Source organism: Daktulosphaira vitifoliae, unplaced genomic scaffold (genome assembly GCF_025091365.1).
Source record: "Daktulosphaira vitifoliae isolate Bord-2020 unplaced genomic scaffold, ASM2509136v1 Scaffold_5, whole genome shotgun sequence".
In the NCBI taxonomy this organism is placed as follows: Eukaryota; Metazoa; Arthropoda; class Insecta; order Hemiptera; family Phylloxeridae; genus Daktulosphaira; species Daktulosphaira vitifoliae.
The window spans coordinates 3,998,952-4,018,656 of NW_026099576.1; the positions used below are offsets into that span (position 1 = coordinate 3,998,952).

General features: G+C 25.3%; 1 protein-coding gene across 7 annotated transcripts in view; it reads right to left on the minus strand.

Moving 5' to 3' along the window:
• LOC126906695 (serine-rich adhesin for platelets-like) overlaps window positions 1–14,539 on the minus strand; it is a 35,068-nt gene extending 20,529 nt beyond the window's left edge. For 4 of the 7 annotated variants that reach the window (XM_050687443.1, XM_050687440.1, XM_050687444.1 and 1 more), the window contains exons 1-4: window positions 14,411–14,538; window positions 14,204–14,246; window positions 5,295–5,382; window positions 55–4,518 (exon numbers count right to left, since the gene is read on the minus strand). In XM_050687443.1, the coding sequence (XP_050543400.1) occupies window positions 55–4,518; window positions 5,295–5,357 (4,527 nt within the window). In that variant the 5' untranslated portion in view covers window positions 5,358–5,382; window positions 14,204–14,246; window positions 14,411–14,538. Of the gene's footprint in view, window positions 1–54; window positions 4,519–5,294; window positions 5,383–14,203 lie in introns of all 7 variants that reach the window. The other 3 variants (XM_050687446.1, XM_050687442.1, XM_050687441.1) reach the window with 3 other exon arrangements.
• Between the last annotated feature and the right edge of the window lie 5,166 nt (window positions 14,540–19,705).

Here is a 19,705-nt window from a genome sequence, read left to right on the forward strand (position 1 = left end):
ACAAAGTACAAATTAAATTTAGCTAGAATTATTTTATATTCTATATTAACTTACCATTATTTCTAAAACTGCTAGATCGAATATTTCTTCAATTTTTATATCTTCATCAATTTTATGGGATAGTGTATGTTGGGAAGTTGCTGTAGTTTTTTGAGGCGTTGCAGAATGTTTTAATGACGTATCAATCTTTGCTAATGACGCTGTTGTATTCTGTAAATAACGACTTTCAATTTTACTCTCATTTATGTTTTTTGTGCCTCTTTCTGGACTTTTTAATGTTTTCCTATTAACAAAATCATCAGTAGAAGATCGTTTTTCTAATAAATTTTTTTGTAGGTTATTATCAACAACAGTTTTTTCATGATTTTTACACACTCTCTCGGAACTAGAGTCATCTTTTATATTATTAATCAACTTTCTTTCTGAGTTTTTACTAATTGAGTTTTCATTAGTATATGTCAATGGAATATGTGGTGTATTTTTAACATATTTTGTTACCTTATTTGGTTTTGAAACATTCTCATTTTTTTCAAAGATATTAGCTCGGTCATTAAAAGATTTTGAACCCGATAGCCGTCGATTATTCTTAATTTCCTCAACTTTTACATCAAAAATATCTGTTGTAAATTCTTTAGTTTGGCTTTTACTAAATATTTTAGGCGATTTCTGTTTAGTTTCTAATGGAACTGTTTTAGGCGCATTTGTTTTATCTTGTAATGGAGTTTTTTTATCGATTTTTGTTTCGAATGATGCGCGTCTATCTTTCAATGAATTCGAAACAGATAAATTTTTTGAAACATATGGAGTAGATTTTTCTGCAAAGTCTCTCAAAGTTTGAGAATCATTCTTCTTATTTTCAAAAAATTCCTTTCTATTTTTATAGTCGGATATACCTGACATTTTTTTAATAATTGTATTATTTACACTAGTTTGCTCAATTTCTGATTGGAAATCGGACATTTTACTAAGATTAGTCTGCTTAGTTTCCTCGTGAATATCTGACAGGTGATCAATTTGTGATTCGTTTTCACAAACACTTTCAAGTTTAGTCTCATCTGTCTGTCCTTTAGCGATTGACTCAAATATTTCTTTAGTTTTTCTGACAGCTTGTGGGCTTTTAGGTACTACTGTACTTTTTATATCTTCATGTTTATTGGCGTTCTTTAAAAATTTAGTTACTCGGTCTGCTACTGTGACATTTATTTCTTCATCTAAATCAGTTACTTGATCATATTTATTATTCGAAAATTTATAATCATTAACATCTTCCGGTTCGCTAACTGCATCGGCATACCTAGGTAAACTGGCATCATCTGAAACAGAGCTATAATTTTTTCCAAACCTTACAGAATATTCTGGAGATGATTCTCTAGACGATGGTGGTAATTGAACAATAACGTTTAATAAACCATCTTTATTTATCATTTTTTCACCATATTCTTCTTCGGCTTTGTGCCTAATATCATCTATTTCATCGATTTTTTTTTTATCATCTATATTATATTCATCTTCCGATGATGACGATGAATAATGTGGTGAGTCTTTAGGGATGTAATCATTAGGATTCTGTGCACATTCATCTAAATCACTACCACTTTCAAACATTTCAGGTGGCAATTCATCTTCTATAACTTTTGTTTGTTTATCTGTGTTCTTCTTAATTGATTCTACTTTATTTCCTTTGTAAGTAAAATCAGTACACTCCGTTTTTTTGGTTTGAATTTTTGTTATAGTTGTATTAGCTTTAGGAAAAGACTTAGATTCTCTGGTTGGAGTAATACAGATACTCGGCTTAGAAGTAATGTTTTTCTGATTAACTTTTACAGCATTTGAAATAGAACTTTTTTTGTTATTAATATTTTCTATATTATTTTTCGTAATACTCGTTGGTGATTTAATATCAGTAGTTGATTTTAATTTGCTCTGTGAAGCCTGTGAAATAAATTGATGTTTAATTTTTTCTTTTGAATCTTTTTTTTCCATAGGTTTTTTTATTTCCTGGACTTTAAGTTTATTTTCAGGTGAAGTAATTTTATTACGAAATGAAATCGTAGTTTTCTGATTAATTAATCTTTCTTGACTTGGTTTTTTAATTATTGTTTTTGAAATATTTTCTTTATAATTATTATTTAATAAAGTTTTTGAATTTGTTTTGGTTAGTTTCTTATCAACTTTATCTCTAGATAAGTCTTTTTTTACAGTTTTATGTAATATTAAGTCGTTTGAATTTCTATGTACAATATTTTTTCTTGACGATGTATTTTCTAAGTTTAAAGACGTTGTTTTCTTCGTTGGTGATAAAGGTGCTGCAACTGTTGTTTTTTGAGGAACTATTGTATTACTTTTATCACTACTGGTTTGGTTTTCAGATTTGCGATCAAATGACGAAATATTTTTTTTTTCATAATTTTTAATGCTTGAAGAAGAAGAAGTTTTTTTAATGTCTATTTTGGCTTGTTTTACAGGTGATTTTTCTTTCTTTTTATGATCAACTTCATCAGCACGATCTTTTTTATTTGTTTGGTCGAATTCTTGAATTTTTATGTTTGATTTTTCTTTTATTATGAATTGTTTTTGGTCATTTATACTTTTATCGATATTGTTTTCATTAAGAATCTTATCATTACTAATACTTGACCTTTTTTTACTATTTTGTTCTTGTTGTTCAGTGTTATAGTCTTTTTCTGCTATTATAAATCTATCTAAATCTAATATATTTGCCGAAGTATTGTTTTTATTTTGATATTCATACTGAGTTTTCACTTTAGATTCATTAATATTATCTTCATCAGTAATTTTTTTTATTTTTATGAAATTATTTTTTTTATCAGTTTTATTTTGAGTATTATAACTATTTGTATTTTTTTTATCTTCTTGTAATGTGTAAGTCTTGTCACATTTGATTGTATTTTGCGTTTGTGAAGTACTAAAATTCTTAACTGGTTTGAATGCACTTCTTTCAGGACTACTATCATGAAAATTATTTTTTGGTCTAGGAGTAGATTTTTGGATTTCTATTCCTACTGACCCTTCACTACTATAACCAGGCGATTTTTCTCTGAATTCAGGGCTTTTAGAATTGGATTGTTTTTTTAATTCGGAACTATTAGAAATGATATCAAATTTTGTAGATGAAGTTCTTATTTTATTTTCGGAAAATAATGATCTTTTCTCTTTAGAATTTGAATATTTGTCATAAGTACCATGTGTTGCTGCAGAACATTCAGAATCGTCTGATGAATCATACTTTTTGTCTCGAGTTGGTGTGCTAGCTCGTTTTTTTGAAATATCTTTTTCATATGTCGAGGACAATTTCCTCCTAGTTGTTGATTTTATCGATCTAGGTGGGCTAAGAGATTTTTCTGGGGACGTTCTAAATTTTTCTGGACTTCGTGATTTAAATCTTTGTTCTGAACCAGTTCTGTCTCTACAAGGAGAAGGACTAGATCGTTCAGGAGTAGACCTTAAACTTCTGGCAAAAGCTTCATGTGTTGGACTTAAATCAACACTTATTTTCGGTGTTTGATATGAATCATTGTAGGTTGTAGTGTACTGACCATCAATATTTTCTTTATGTGAGTCAGACGATAAAAGTTGTTTTTCAATTACTTCTTTTTGATTTTGTTCTTTTAATTGAGATAAATCAAAAGAAGACGTTTCGTCTTTTTTGGATTGTTCTAAGTAAGGTTCAGGCTTTTGTAATTCATTGACAAATTTATTATTCGTCGTCGAAGATGATTGTTTATTGTTTGATTCACAAGAATCTGTTTTATAGTTGCTTTCTTCAGAGTAGTTATTTTTAATAAAAGTTGTTTCAGATATTGGTTCAAAAATATTTTTATTTCCATTAAAAGATATTGTATTTTCAATACTTGTCTCATGGTCTTTTGAAATTGAATTTTTATCGTTTTGTGTTATGTTTTCAAAAGATGAAGTAGATATAGACTCTGAAATCTTATTTTTAATATCATAATTATTGGACTTATTATTAGAAATATCGGAAGTCAAAAACTGTTCATCATTCGAATTCGCATGTTTATTTGTTATAGATTTCGTATTAAAATCAGTTTCTACCTTTTGAGTTTCTTCTGATACTGATAGAATAGTCTGCGATGATTCCCTCTTAGACGATGATGAATTTGTCATGGATGTTTGTATTGAGCTTTCTATAATTTCTTCAACAGGATGAATATAAAAAGATGGTTCTACTTGAATCGCGTCTCCGTTGACATTAGAGTTAATATTTTTTGAATTAGCTTGAAAATTTTTCTCAATAATTGACTGGCGTTGGTATTCTTCAGTAGGGGATTCAGAATCACGAATCTCCTTACTTTTCATAGTCATAAACCCTTGATCAGCAATAGATTCAGTATGTGTTCTGGTTGATGATCGTTTTGATGTTGTTTCTGTTAAAATCATTTCTCCTGAGGTGTAAAATTCTTTTAATCGTTGTTCTCGAAGTTTGTACATTTTCATTCGTATTTCTTTCTTTTTTCCGAAATCTTCCGTTTGCATCCACTAAAAGTATTTAGGAAAATTATTTTAACAAACAAGATATTTTAATATACATAGTATTTATAAAATAAATGCAATTCTATATTAAAATATACTCTATAGAACTTATAATCAAGGGAGTACATAGGATTTTTCATTATCTATGCTTTTTAGTGTCAAAATCATAAATTATTTATAGTAATTATATGTCATATTAACCAATCAGTATCACGAACAATAAGAGGGGGCTATTATTTTTCAGCTATAGCTTTGTTAGCCATTTAACCACTACATGATGTTTCCAGTAAGCTATATTTAAAATATTTTTTTTCCATATGAAATAATATCGATACATGTATTGAAAATCCAATAATATATTCTACAAAAGTATTTTATTTATATCGTTGATACCAAAAGAAGTGCTAAGTTTAAAATATTTATTTTCAAGTCAAACTCATTTTATCCAAAAATACCAATCTCACGCATATATACTGCAAAATTAAATTTTTTTTCAAAATAAAGTTTTTTCTAATTTAGATTTCTATGTAACATTTTATAATATACATTTTTGTATTTTATTTATTATATTTTTACTACATTTTTATGTAACACACTATTGTTGAAAATTACTTGGTATTAATTATTTTAATTTCAGAAAGCTTTTAGGGTAAAAACTGCGCCAAACCAACAAATTACTTTTTCTATTAAATTCCATTATAAATATCTTTCGAGGAGTATCTTTAACATAAAATGACATTAATTTTAACTGCACCCTATTTAATAATTGAAAAATTATTTACCATCCTTCTAAGTTCGTCTTCGTCTTGAATAAGAGCGATATCTGATCCCACTTCTGTCGCCATGATTTATGATTCACTTGATTTATTTCTAAAAAACATTTTTTTTTAGTCAAAAAATATTTAAGTTATTATATTGTATGCACTTATAGTAATTAGTTCATAATTTAAAAAAGGAACCATAACACTTAAGTGTTATACACATATCCATTTAAGGCTAAACAAGATTCGATAACGTTTTAAAAAGGACCAGTAAAGTTGTATATACATGAAAGCATAAACATGCTTAAATTATAATACAGTCTCGTGTCCATACATAGAAAATGGCATTTTTTTTTAAGGCAATAGTAATATTAAAATTAATTATATCAATTCCTTGTATTGACAAAAACATAAGATAGTCATATATTTGAAAAAGACTTTTTTTAATTACTTAAATAATTTATAATAACGCATTTCAATAAGAATATGTGTAATATTTTTACTATTTTATTTTATTGGATAGTAATAAACCATATATTGGTTGCAGTTTTATGAAGGATTTGGATATGTCAAACCTACGTGGATTAAAATGTCGGAGATCTGTAGTCAGTAAATGTAAAAAGAAATTCAAGGTTATAAATATATCTTGTTTTAGTAATTATATACATAAAGTAAGATATAGTTTGAAATTAAAGAAATACAATATTGATACTATAACTTAACAAATAATTTTATCGAGCACTCCAAGTTTATAAATTATAGCTACTGCAATAGTTACAAATAAAGTTAATTAATATATGCTTAAATTTACAAATTATTTATCCTTGAGTATATAGTGTGATTTAAAATAAAAGCGAGGTTTACTATTGACGAACAATGTGTCATAGAGACTCCGCACAGATTTCCATACAAGGAAGTAGTTTTCAGCTCAGAACGCACCGTACAAGTTGTGGTGACCTAGACCTCATTTTTGTCATAATGAACTTCAGTTCTATTATTTACTTTTATAGTCCGAAGTCGTATTTATAAAAAAAAAGTTATTTACATAAAATTATAAGAGCAATATTTCCTAATTTAGAAAAATTACTTTATTCCGATTTAAATATAAAAATATTCCTACGCGTTTAGCGAACAAACTCATTACCGAGTATGGCGTATTAAAATATCTAAACAAGTATATTATAAAACCCACGCTGTCTATTAAAAATCAAAAAGTTATTTATTGTTTCAAGAGATCATACATCATGCAAATAAATAAATAGTTATATATATATATATATATACAAACCCGTTTTTTTCAAGAGATAACTAACGAAAATATTATACTAAATGTCTAATAATAAATTAAAATATTGATAATATTGAAATTATTTGTATACTTACAAAAGAAATGCTTATGTATTTTATGCCAAGATATAACATTTGTTTCTATGTTTATGTTATCATAGAAACTTACAAATAATATATCCTAATATTTAATATAATATGCAAAGAAAATTTTCTAAAATTAACATGAACTGTAAAATGATTTATAATTTATATAAATTAAAAACACTTTGGTGAATTTTTTTTTAAATAGTTAATGTTATGTACTAAATTAATATATAATTTGTCAAATTAATGTTTGGGTTTCATAAAAATTGAAAATTGTTTTACTTTCAAATCTTTCTTGAATCATATGTTGTATTAATACGTTATGAATTCTGTCGTTTACTTCTTGAATTACATTAATTTCACTATACTACTACATGATAATCGAAACCTTATCTAGCATTATGAGTCAGAAAGGGTTATGAGCAGTCGGAATGTCTAGTATTGTAGTATTGTTTCACAAACTAAGCACAAAAAATGCATTATTATTAAAACATATATACATATTAAAAAATAAATTATTTTTCAATTGTATTACACCTATTCAATGTTCACTTGAAATATTTCTGTCATTATAGAATACTTGGGATATAGCCATCGGCTAGTGTCGATATAATTATTGTGTCGTTAATTAATTAATTACAAAACAAAAAATGGAATAAAAAAATATTACATGAATTTCATTTACTAGCCAGCTCAATTGGAGTATTATAAATTTATACGCAGTAAGGTTTTTTTAATGTTGACTTTTTTTTATTTATTTATTGTCATTAAAATTTTCAAAGATTTTTATATTAAATAACTTATATAGAATAAAACTATTGGAATAATCTTAATGTGTAGTTTATTTTGTATACGTTATTGAGTTTTTGAAAGATATATTTGGGTTTAAAACATCTATAAAGAATAATGCGATGTAAACAAAAATTGAATGATTAAAAAAACAGTAAATATACTGCCATGTATGCAGATCGAACAGTACATTAAGCAATATTATATTATAATATTATTCATATTCTAAAATACAAACTTTGCAAGATAAAAGGTATTCTTTCAAAACATTTTAAAATGATTAAAAAAACTAATTATCTTGATTATTACCTTGTAATCTGTTATGTTAGTCGTATTAGGAAAATTTGATTGTAAATTAAATTATAAAACAATAGTGTTGTAAAAAATTTTTTGGTGTTCTGTTTTACACATTATTTTTACAAGTACAACATTTTTAGAATATCAATTATTTCTATAACAATTGAAAAATCTCGTTACGTGTTATATTTACTATAAATAAATGTGTTATAAATTACAGTACTTAGAAGTATATTTGGTCCTTTGCTATTGTCAGCATATGTTAACAAGTATATGTATAATAATAAAGCTTTGTATGGAGTGAAAGTAACTCTGTAGGCAAAAATATCAATAAATTATTTTTATACAGTCAGAAATAAATGTAAAAACTAATGTATAGATCACGTGACATTCTCAAAATACTTTTCTGATCATGGCCTTACATTATTCTTTTAAATTAAACTAGGATAAAATGTCGTTATTTTTACAAATACATACACTATTGAAAACCATTTTTTTGAATTTTCTCATACTTGAATTTGCAAGTTTTTAATGCAAATAGCATATAAAAATTTTTTTATAATATAGTAGTAAAGAATGTTATGTTTGTAAATGAATTTTGACACTTTTATGTTAAAATGTCACTATTTATATGTAAAATTAACGTATACAAAGTGTCCCACTGTGATCACTTATTTAAATATTAGTCTATACAGTCAAGTTAGTAAATTACGATAAGACACTCTGTACATTTACACCAAACTTGAATTTTTTTGGATCATTTCTTACAGTGTACATTTTTATACATTTCCAGCAGGCTAAAGTGTAACTAATGAGATTGATAAAATTGCTAATAATTTGCTGATAATGTTAGCCTTTGGTTAAAGTATGAACGTCATTAATAATTTAGGTATAAATTATATTGATTGGGTGAAGTATCAGTATTTCCTGATTTTGTGGCTCTCGTCAACAATTTACTGTCCGCACCTTAGCGCTAGGCGTCAATAACAGGCGATAAAAGAGTTACTGCAGTGCACTACCGTTAAGGCAGCCAGCGCAGTAAGTCTTTTAAGGAACACCAGCACCGGTTCCCCTTAGAGTTCAGTACCTTCCTTAAGCCGGACGCGATACAGTTAAATGCCTAGTTTGGGCTCGGTTTCTCACTGGGTCTTGTGGTTTTGGGTTTCATTATCTAGCGTTGGTCCCATAGTCACCACGTTTCAGCCTAAATAAGCTCCATACCTTGGAAGTCACCCATGTCTTACATAACGTGATTCCGAATAGGTTTTCAGTTGACGTCGGTGGGTCAACTCGAATAGCCAAATGCGGTTCTGCCACTATTCACAGCTCCCCAAGCTGGCTAATGGTGAGCCTTGTGTGAAGTATCAGTCAGAGTATGTGTATCCATCCCTCATAATTCTACTTAATTAAGTACTTATTTATATATGTATTTTAAAAAGACATGCATACAAGAAGTCTTTCTTATCATTATAAATACAAAAGTAGTGATGTTCTACGTTTCGGCGCTTGGGCGACTATTCTTATTATAAAAAATTTGTGTACTTAAATAAAATATAGATATTATAATATTAGTTTACAGAAAAATTGTCTAATACTTAATGTCTTCCGTATAATGTTTCTTTACAAAAATATCTACAATAATAAAGTCTTTTATAGATAGAAATTAAATAATCATTATTAAGTATTACATATTCCGTTTTTTTACTTTTAATACGTTTAAAATAAAGCTTTTCATTTCGAAATCGAACAAAAGCCACTCCATTTTTTGCTCGTCAATAATTTAATATATTATCTACAAAAACCGAACAACAATGATCAATGATTATACTAGAAATGTAAATTAAAATATACTTATAATGCAATTAGTATAAATAATAATAAAATAAAAAAATTAATTGTTAATTTTAAAGAAACAGTACTCTCATATTGCAAACCCTATTGAAATATAATCGAAGAAAACAGTAATCTGAATAAAACATTGAGCCCAAAGAAAACTTTATGATCAGCCCCACAAATATTATTCACGTAAAAGCCAAAAATATTTTAAATGAAAAAATACAACACTTGTTGAGAACAGTAAATAGACGTCAAAATATTGATAAACCATCCATACCAAAAAATTGAAATGATTATGTTACAGTTATTCCTTATAGCAGAACTCTAGCAAATTAACAGTTTTTAAAATTTGTCATTGAAAGACACTGGTAGAATATTAGTTTTTGTAACAGACAAAGCATTCAACTGTATCTGCACAATTCATAATGTTATTATGGATCACATTTACACATTTGTGTATTGATTAACAAAACAGAAGAAATACATAGATCGATGTTTCACCAGATAAAAATATTATGTAGCCAAAGAACTCCTGCCCATGTTCTTGTTTGATTACTCAAACACTAACTAACCGGTCATCGGAGAGTTCCGTATCCCATAAAAAAATCACACAACTAACCACGAACAAATCAGAAGTATGGTTCTTATTATTAAACGTACACAGAGAATCATAAAATTGTTATTTATTTGCAAGAAATTAGCTACAAAGTAAAACTATATACAGAAGTAGAAGATTAATTAAATTTTTCTTCAAATATGATAAACATGATTTCATTATATTTTTAAATAAATTGTACTATGTTAATTTTGACCATTCTTAAATAGATTTTAAAATAGTAAGCTACAATATACATACTCTTAGTTAGACATTTTATAATTAGATTTACAAACTAGTAGACATTTTTTTATATAAACACGTTGAAAAGTAAACCATTTGACTGGGCACTATTAGTCCTGAAACCATGATATTATTGTTTATTAAATTAATAAATAATATTTTTTAGACAGGGATGTAATTTTTTTCATATGAGACATATATAAATATTAAAATTATACTTAACCTTGAGACAAAAAAAAAAACTTAAATAATGTTAAAATAAAAAAAGAATATACATTTTATATTAAAATTATTTTAAAAAATTACCTTATATGAGCAATACAAGTATATTTTTACACTAAACAATTCAACCGGTTTTTGAACCCACTTATCTCGGTTTTTATTTAAGATAGGCTCTTGAAATTTATACTTTAGATTAAGCTCCAATAGCTAAAAACGTTGTAAAATAAATGAGTCGTCAATGATAAGTTTTTCAAAATATTAGCCGCCTTCCACTACTTTTTGATTTTTTAATTATCTGATTCTCTAGTGAAATTTCCTTAATTATTCCACCAAATAGCCAAAAACAATATACCCAAAAAATTAAAATAATAAGTTTAAGATGTTATATTTTAGATTGTTAATGTATAAAATAGTACATAATACTGAACATTTTTTTTTTTTTTTTGAAATTTCATTAACAGGTGCCAAAAAGAAGCTCTTTAACGTTTTTGATTTATGATTTTGACTGAAAATTACATTCCATACATTTTTCTAACGTAGTCTTTTATTCATATTTGTTTAACTTAATTGTGAATTTAGCATATTTGTTAAAAATTTCATGAAAAAGTATCAAATAAATAAATGAATAGCTTAAAAACCTAGAAGAAATCGTCAAGAATTGTCATAAGTGCTTATCAATTAAACACTTGTGAAATATGAAACATAATTAATGTTTTATTGAATAAATTCACTTGATTAATGTACAAGCAATAAACATTGTCTGTAATATTTACTTCAGCCTACTATTTGTACATTAATTTTTATCCTAGAAAGTTTTTAAACGTGTAGGTATTTTTAAAATAAAATATACGTTTTAATATGAGCGTTTGTTTATAAATGAATTGTTGGGTTTAGTCATAATATTTAAGTTCATTCAAGGTCTTTATGGTTCATGCACACTTACAAAAGTTACACAAGTATGTCGTGAAAACCATTTTCTGTATAATATATTCATGGGGTAGTATCTAACAGCAAGTAAATAGAAGTACATATCTTTTGTAGTTACCTTGAAATACTTAAAGTTATTAAGTGCTTGATTTAATATCTTGTTGTACAAGATTCGGCCAATACCTTTTTTTATGTATTTTTTTTAAACTTCAAAAAGTTAACAGATTCCTAAATAAATTAAAACTATAAGTAATTATATATTTGTCAATAGATAAACCACAATAAAATCGAAAAATTGTAGTATTTAATATATTTTTCAAGTTCCAATTATTACAAAAAATAAATAATATAATTCTCTTAAATCACTTGGCTACATTTTGCATGACAGTGACGATACAAATTATTTTTACTCAAATTTTTTAAACAATGTTTGCACAATCTAACGGCCTCATATTGTCTTTTGTCCTATTTATTATTCAACAAATAAAAATTACTACAGTTAATATGATATTTTCTGTATGAAACTATTTCATATATTGTAAAGTTTATAAAACTAACATTGAGGAGGATAACAATAATATTGATATAATTTATAAAAAAAAGATTTCTCAGATGAATGAATGAATTTTTAACGAATAATTTTGTTTAATCAACTAGTTTAGAACATGATGTAACCGTAAAAGCATTTAAGTGCTAAAAAATGGAAACTGACTTGTTCCTGCATTTGTCATAACTTAAGCATTCTTACCTATTGGTCAGATCATCAACATATTACTCGTATTAACTATTAAGTACGGTGGCGGCATAGCACCGAAGAAACACTAAAACTGGTTGTATTATTGTACCCATTGCATTCCATGAGCGATATCCCATATTTTATTTAAATTCATGTATACTACCGCTTACCCTGTATCAGGCAACGCACCGGACTATGAACCTTAAGAAGAATATAACTGAGGTATTAGGAAATATACATAATATCTCCATGACGATTACATTTATCATCATTATCAAAACGAATAAAAGTATCAATAAGATATGTAGATTAATAAAATAATCATAGATATACTTAATAGTAATATTCGACATGAAATTTTTATCAACAAAATTTTTTAAATTACTAATTGTTTATTCATTTAATATTATTAATATGACTATATGATTATTTTTTAATTATTATTATTTTTTTTTAATATCTCATAATGAAAAGCCTAAAAGTGTGGTTTAGGAAGATATAAAAAAGACAATTTTTATTAGCGATCTAAGGATCAGAAAATAGATGATTACTTTATTAACTTTAAAATTGAATTACCAAATTTCACTATTAACTTTTTCATTTCAACAGAATTTAACAACTCTATTAATTAAATTAAAGCCAACTATTTACATATACTAAATATATAAATAAGCGCCCTTTTCTATTTTCCCCAAGAAAAATTTTTCTAATGAATTTACGAATAAAAGATTGAAGTTAATCAATACATAGCTTTTGGGTATTGAATTTTTTCTGTAAATAATTGAAAGGTTTTCAAAATGACATTATCACTTGCAAATATGTAGTTATTCGCCCTACGGGATATTCCTTGACCTGACAGCTTATATGCTGCTTTTGTTTTGAGTTATACTAAGCTTATATTGTTATTTTTAAACAATCAAAATTGTTACAAAATTACGTGACACTAATTTAATTCCACTTTGTATAGATTAATAAATACCTTTATTTGTAATAAATAAATGTTAACTATAAACTGTTAATTGTAAGGCTAATTCAATTTAACTAAATCCATGATTATATACATATTTCTTTTTTTTTTTAATGAAAAATATATTTTATTAAATGCTCTAATGTTTTATACTATATTATAAAATAATAATATAAAATTCATGCTCGCTTACAATTGTGAAGACACTTATTGGCAGTACTATATTAATTTATTTCTGTGCCTTATATCTAAAAGTTTTTATTCAAAAGAATTATTAATGATTTTTATAGTAAAGCATGTTATTTGTCAAATAATCATAAAAAGTAAATTTTTTTATAGGTTAGGTATATTTTTTATTGTTTAAATATCAAATTCCATTAAATGCTATTTAAAGTTTTAATTTATTTTTACTTTTCCGACGAAATTGACAAATTTTTACAAAATAACTACAATTAAAAAAAAAATCGTGTTTGTAATACTTTTAAACCCTTTTTTTAGTAATAAATTATTAATATATATGCTAACATTTAATTTTATTTGTGATTAACTACAGATGACTCAAAGAGTCATAGGTTTTCCTGGTGTACATTTTTGATTCTTAACAGTAATATAACTGAATACCAGGTCAAAAAGAATGTCAAAACCAATAAACATTCTTTTAGATAATAATCAACAGTATAAATGTTATTTCCTTATAAATATTACCCTTAATATACATTTTAATGATTTTATAATAATTATCTAAAAATAACATCCTAATATATATCTTCAGTAATTTAAGACGGGTTAAAAATGATGACTTCATTGAAAAAAATTGTAAACCTCTATTTTAGTTTTTGAGGATAAAAACAAACGAATATGTAATTATTGAAATATTATAACTCTTAAAACATTACAATTTAACTAATTTTAAGTAATAACATGCTATTTGAATTTATAACTACCTTTAGAGGATTATCCTGTATTATGATATGAACTTGATTTTCACTAAATAAAATAAAATAAAAATTGCGCGATACTTTAAATAGTCATTAAATATAAGGGTTAATTCACAGTGAAATTAAATGTTGGTTTTATTAAATAAATTAGTATAACATGTTAATTATTAACTATGAATATGTGTTAGATTAAAAGTAATATGCTTATCTAACCTGCCTTGCTAGGATCAGATTAATAACTTGATAAGAGAATACGAACAAATAAATAATAAATAAATAAATTATTCGCGATGTTGTACCGTCTTGTATTGAGGCACTATGGATACTAACCGGTGTCTGGAAATCTCAATGAAGCAGATTACGTTCTGTCCTTCGGTAACTCCTACGGGGGCCTACGTCGGTCCGGAGGTTACAAGCCTATGTGTTTCTTATCACAACGAATCCCACCGCATTCCTAACAGCTTGGCAACAAGTGAAAAGTCACCCTCTGGCGACTCTGCTAGGTACTTGTCCAAGCAGGTAATCTTCACACTGACCACTACATAGTACAAAATGTTAAGTGTAAAGCCTATAAATGCCCGAATACCTTTTTTATACCATTTCCTATTAATAATTTTTTATTATAGACTAAATCCCAGTTTTCTATTCTTTACCATCAACCGATTACCTGTAGTTTTCTATAATTCAACAATTTTCTTTTTTTCATGACTTCTATTGACTATGAACATAAAAATATTAATTACAATATCATTTTGTTTTGTAACTATCTAACTTTTTTAAAACCAATAATTAATGAAATTTAATTCACTGATAAGTAACTTTTGTTAGTCGTAATAAAGCTTTTAAGTCCGATTCGGAATCTAAAGAGAACTTTTCTACTCTGTTATGATATTAAAATACTAGCAATTATTTTTTATTGTATAATCCTTTTTATTTTATTGTAACTGTTAAATACATTTATAAGTATTTTAAATGGTATTACGTTTAAAAAATCATACAGTTTGTAAAGCATAAAAATCATAACTACAAATTATTCCTATTTAAAACTAAGAAAAAAAACTTGTTTGTTTCCATATAAGAATTTTAAATAAATGGCAATGTTTAATAGCAAAACCCATGCAATGTATTTTCTAACCATATACCGCATGATTCATGTAACATACGAATTAACATCAAGCAGATATTACCAGCAAAAAATCAAATATATCAGTTAGTTATTACATTTGATAACTTAAACATGTTTTAGTAACTACTTTAAAAACGTATTTGAAAATGATTATTTAATAATGACGAAGATAAAAGTATTAGATATCATTACTTCCTTATCCAACAAATGTAAAATAGCCATGTTAAAATTTAATAAATAATAATATTTGATTGTGCAATCAATATTATTTTGACATAATTTGTGACGGTTTAAAAAACATTTTATATTTAAGTGATATAACAAGGTTTATTTATTTTTTAACGATGGCACACTCTGTATAAGCCTTTATAATATTAATTCCATGAAACGACTTTAACTTATCCTAGTTACATATTATCAAATGTGCAATCCCTATGTAAAGTATTGGTTAACTCGAGAGAGTGAAGGGCGAATACCGCTTAGACTGCATTTATGGCTTTGCTGAAACAACACTAGTTTATTCCGACAATTCATTTGCAATTAAAAAAAAAATATTGCGGTTTAAACAATTAAAAATTGTGTACACGATAAAATTTTAAGATAAATCATTTTGCATCATTCATTATTTACATTCGTAAAAAAAGTAATGTTAATCGTGCAAACCGACATAGCTATTAAATCTTAATAATGAAATAAACAATAACTACGAAAACACAAATATTCACATTGAAATTATCATTTACAAAAATGTTTTTTTTTATATATTTGTCTAGGAATTAGAAAAGCCTGACTAACTTTATAGATATTATCTTCCAGGAAAATAATTATCTGTAGCAAATGTACTAAGTCAAATATATTCATAATATTTCAATTTAAATAAATTATATAGAACAAATAGAAGCTTTTAAAATTGTTAATATATATTATTACCAAATTATTTTTATAACAAAACCATTGTAATTCAATCGAGATATAAATTGTTTAATTTGAAACAAATTTTTGTTTAGCTAAAACCTAAATAATAGTTATTTAGTAATTATTATTTATATGTGTAATTACAGATTCGTTAATTTGTATCATAAATAATTGATTTTATTGAATTGCTATATTATATGTGGAAATCAAATTCAGGAAATATATAAACAATATACAAATTAATAACTATGATTATATGATCTATGTAATTAATAAGTAAATTATATTTTCATTTATAATTTAAATATATGTATACTTTTACATTTATTCTTTGACCTAAAAATTGTTTCAAACTCAAATGAAGAAATTTATACCATAAATGTAATGATGCCTTATAAATAATAAACAAACAAATGAATTTAAATTATGATTTCTCTTACGTAAATTATTGTATTCTTATTATATACGCGAATTTATTATCTCGATACTTTTTGTGATATTTTAGAATTGCCTATACTTAATAGTTAAAAAGTTGAACTTCAAAAATAAATTGTTTAGAGTCTAAAATATTCGAATAATTTTTCAAAATAAAATGAAGTTTTGAAAACAACATCAGCCATAGGTAAATAAAATAAGTTTAAAAGGTTTCATAAATTTACATTTAGTTTTTGAAAAAGTAATTGACAGGCATAAGTAGCGCATATAACTATTTTATTTAATGAATTGCCATAGTAAATAAATTATAAACTCAAATTTCAGTATTAAAAATATTAAACTATAATTTTTATTTAACTATTTAACATGCATAGTAAGAGGATAGATATCAATATCCTCGTGATGCAAATGCATGTTATACATTCATTTTTACATCGACTGGTAGGAATTATAATGAATGTCTACGTATTAATCCCTAACAAAAAAAATTGAGTACATTATCATTTGACCAACACATATTTATGAGATTTTAACAATTAAACATGAAAATTTAATTTTGTTGCGAATTTAAACAGTAAAATTACCTAGAGTGAAAGTAATTTTATAATAAATGTTATAAAAGCGAAATGTGCAGCATCGAGGACGATAGAGATTAATGACTATTAACAAAAAAAATGAAGGCCAAGGACTCGTTTTCAATTCTATGTAATTTCCTTTACACGTTTATTAATATTACCCATTAAGGTTCGGTTGATTTTAAATGACTCACAAGCTACCTTTCTTAAATGCAAGTTTTAATTATTGCATTTAAAACTATTGTTTCAGAACAAAATACTACACATATGTGAATTAATATATCAATGCATTTGTTACAAGTAAATTATACGTACAACAAGTATCTTGAGTACACTTAAATTTTTAACAATTATGGAACCAAAGTATAATAGTCAACAATATACAGAAAGACCTTTCTTTCAACATTTTAATATAAAAAATTAATTTACATCCAATTTTCCTTAAAAGATATATAACTTAAAGAATTAATCTGTAAGGGACCTTTCAATTACAATCGAGTTCTAATTATTATCGTTATACTAATGCTTGGTAGTAGTGTTCTTTAATTACAATAAAAGTTTTTATAATAGAATAGTATATATATACAGAATGAAGGAGATTTCCTTTAAAACACAGTCGGGGATACTTAGTATACGTTTTAAGGAGATTAGAATAATATATAGTAATTGACCAGGAAACTTGATTATAATAATAATTAACTAAAGTTTGTACTTTTGGGGTTATTAAACATACTGTGGAGTAACCTCCCTATATCTACCTATGTTACAGATATTGTGTAACGTGGGTAAATATAGGGAAGTTTTTAAATTAAAAATAATTAAATTAGTTTTATCCATATCCTTAAAATGAATTGTATATAAATTCTTATGACAAATTATTTTTAACAATTCTATAAAATAGAATCAAAATTATTAAAAAAAAAAACCTTAAATACAATAACTAATATTAAAACTAAAATTCAAATATTTCCAATCAGTATTTAAAAATGAAAGAGCTAATACAAAGCAGAATTTCTTAATAACATTGAGTTACACCTCTAATTAGTCGAAGTTTAAGATTTTTACAAATGAAGGTCACGAGGTTAATTAAAGATACAGAACACATATGTGCCTTATCTTAACTAAAAAAGTAAAACAATATTATTGAATTTATATAAATTATCTTGAAAATAAAAAATTATATTAGAAAAAAGACACAAGTTATTTAACAGGTTAGTTTTGTAAGAACAAAAATTAATTGAATACTTATTTGACATTTGAATATTTGTTGTTTAGCTACATTTAGTGTAGCATATTTATAATGGACATATTAGTTTAAATATTTACATTTAAATTATATAAAATTTGTTAATTTATTGAATTTATATATTACAAATGTATACGCTTTATATTATTTAGAATAAATTTATTAGGTAAATAGATACATTGGTAGAATTATATTCTATGTAATGGTTCATCTTTAAAATTAAAAAAGGGGTTTATACTAATAAATATTATTTACATAAAACTGTGTACTTGAGAAAATATGTCTCGTATTAACACACACATTTATTTAAATTTGTTTCATAGAATTAGAAACTTAATTAAATAACAACTTTATATATGTATATATATATATATATATATATATAAATGTAAAATTTATATTAACATTAGATATACTAAATTTTTTTTACACAAAGTCTGTATAGACATTTCATAAGTAGTTTGAATGATTTTATTATAATATTAAAATAGTATAATATCTTATGGTATAGCGCAATTAGAAATTTTGTGTGGAAGTAAAGTCCAAATAGCTTTTAGAACGTAAAGTAATGAGGAGATTCATCTCTCCACTTCCTCCGCTAATATGATTTTATGTTCATGAGCGGTCTATACCAATAGCTGCACCACTGTTTTATGTATTTTTAAACCAAGTCCAAATAAAAACTTGTTTTGTGGGGTATATATTTAAAGGGTACAGAGGAAAACAGAAATATTCCATATATTTTTAATATGATTTGATTTCATTGTTCATTAAAAGTAGTATCAAGTAATGAAATCTATTCTTGAAAAATATTATAATTTTCTTATATTTAAGTGTCTATTTTTGTTTTATAATTAAAAGGATAGGAATTTTTAACTATATGTTTGCTCTCCTCAAAAAATTACTGAAATTTACTATCACCGCTTTCAAAATATTTAACTAATCAATAGAATTTTCAAATTAGTTCATCAGCTTAATTAAGACATATTAGTCTTGCAGTCAAGCATAATTATTACTAAAATATGTGTTTTAATTTACAATATTGAGCAATTGAATAAAATGACCTGTATCAAAAGATTTTTAAAGAGCAATAAACAATACTGAATTTGCTTATTTAAATCCAGTAAGGCAATAGTATCACGTTTGAAACAAGGCAATAACTGTATAATATGCACGAATGTTTTTATATCATAACTAAGGCTAGATTCTGC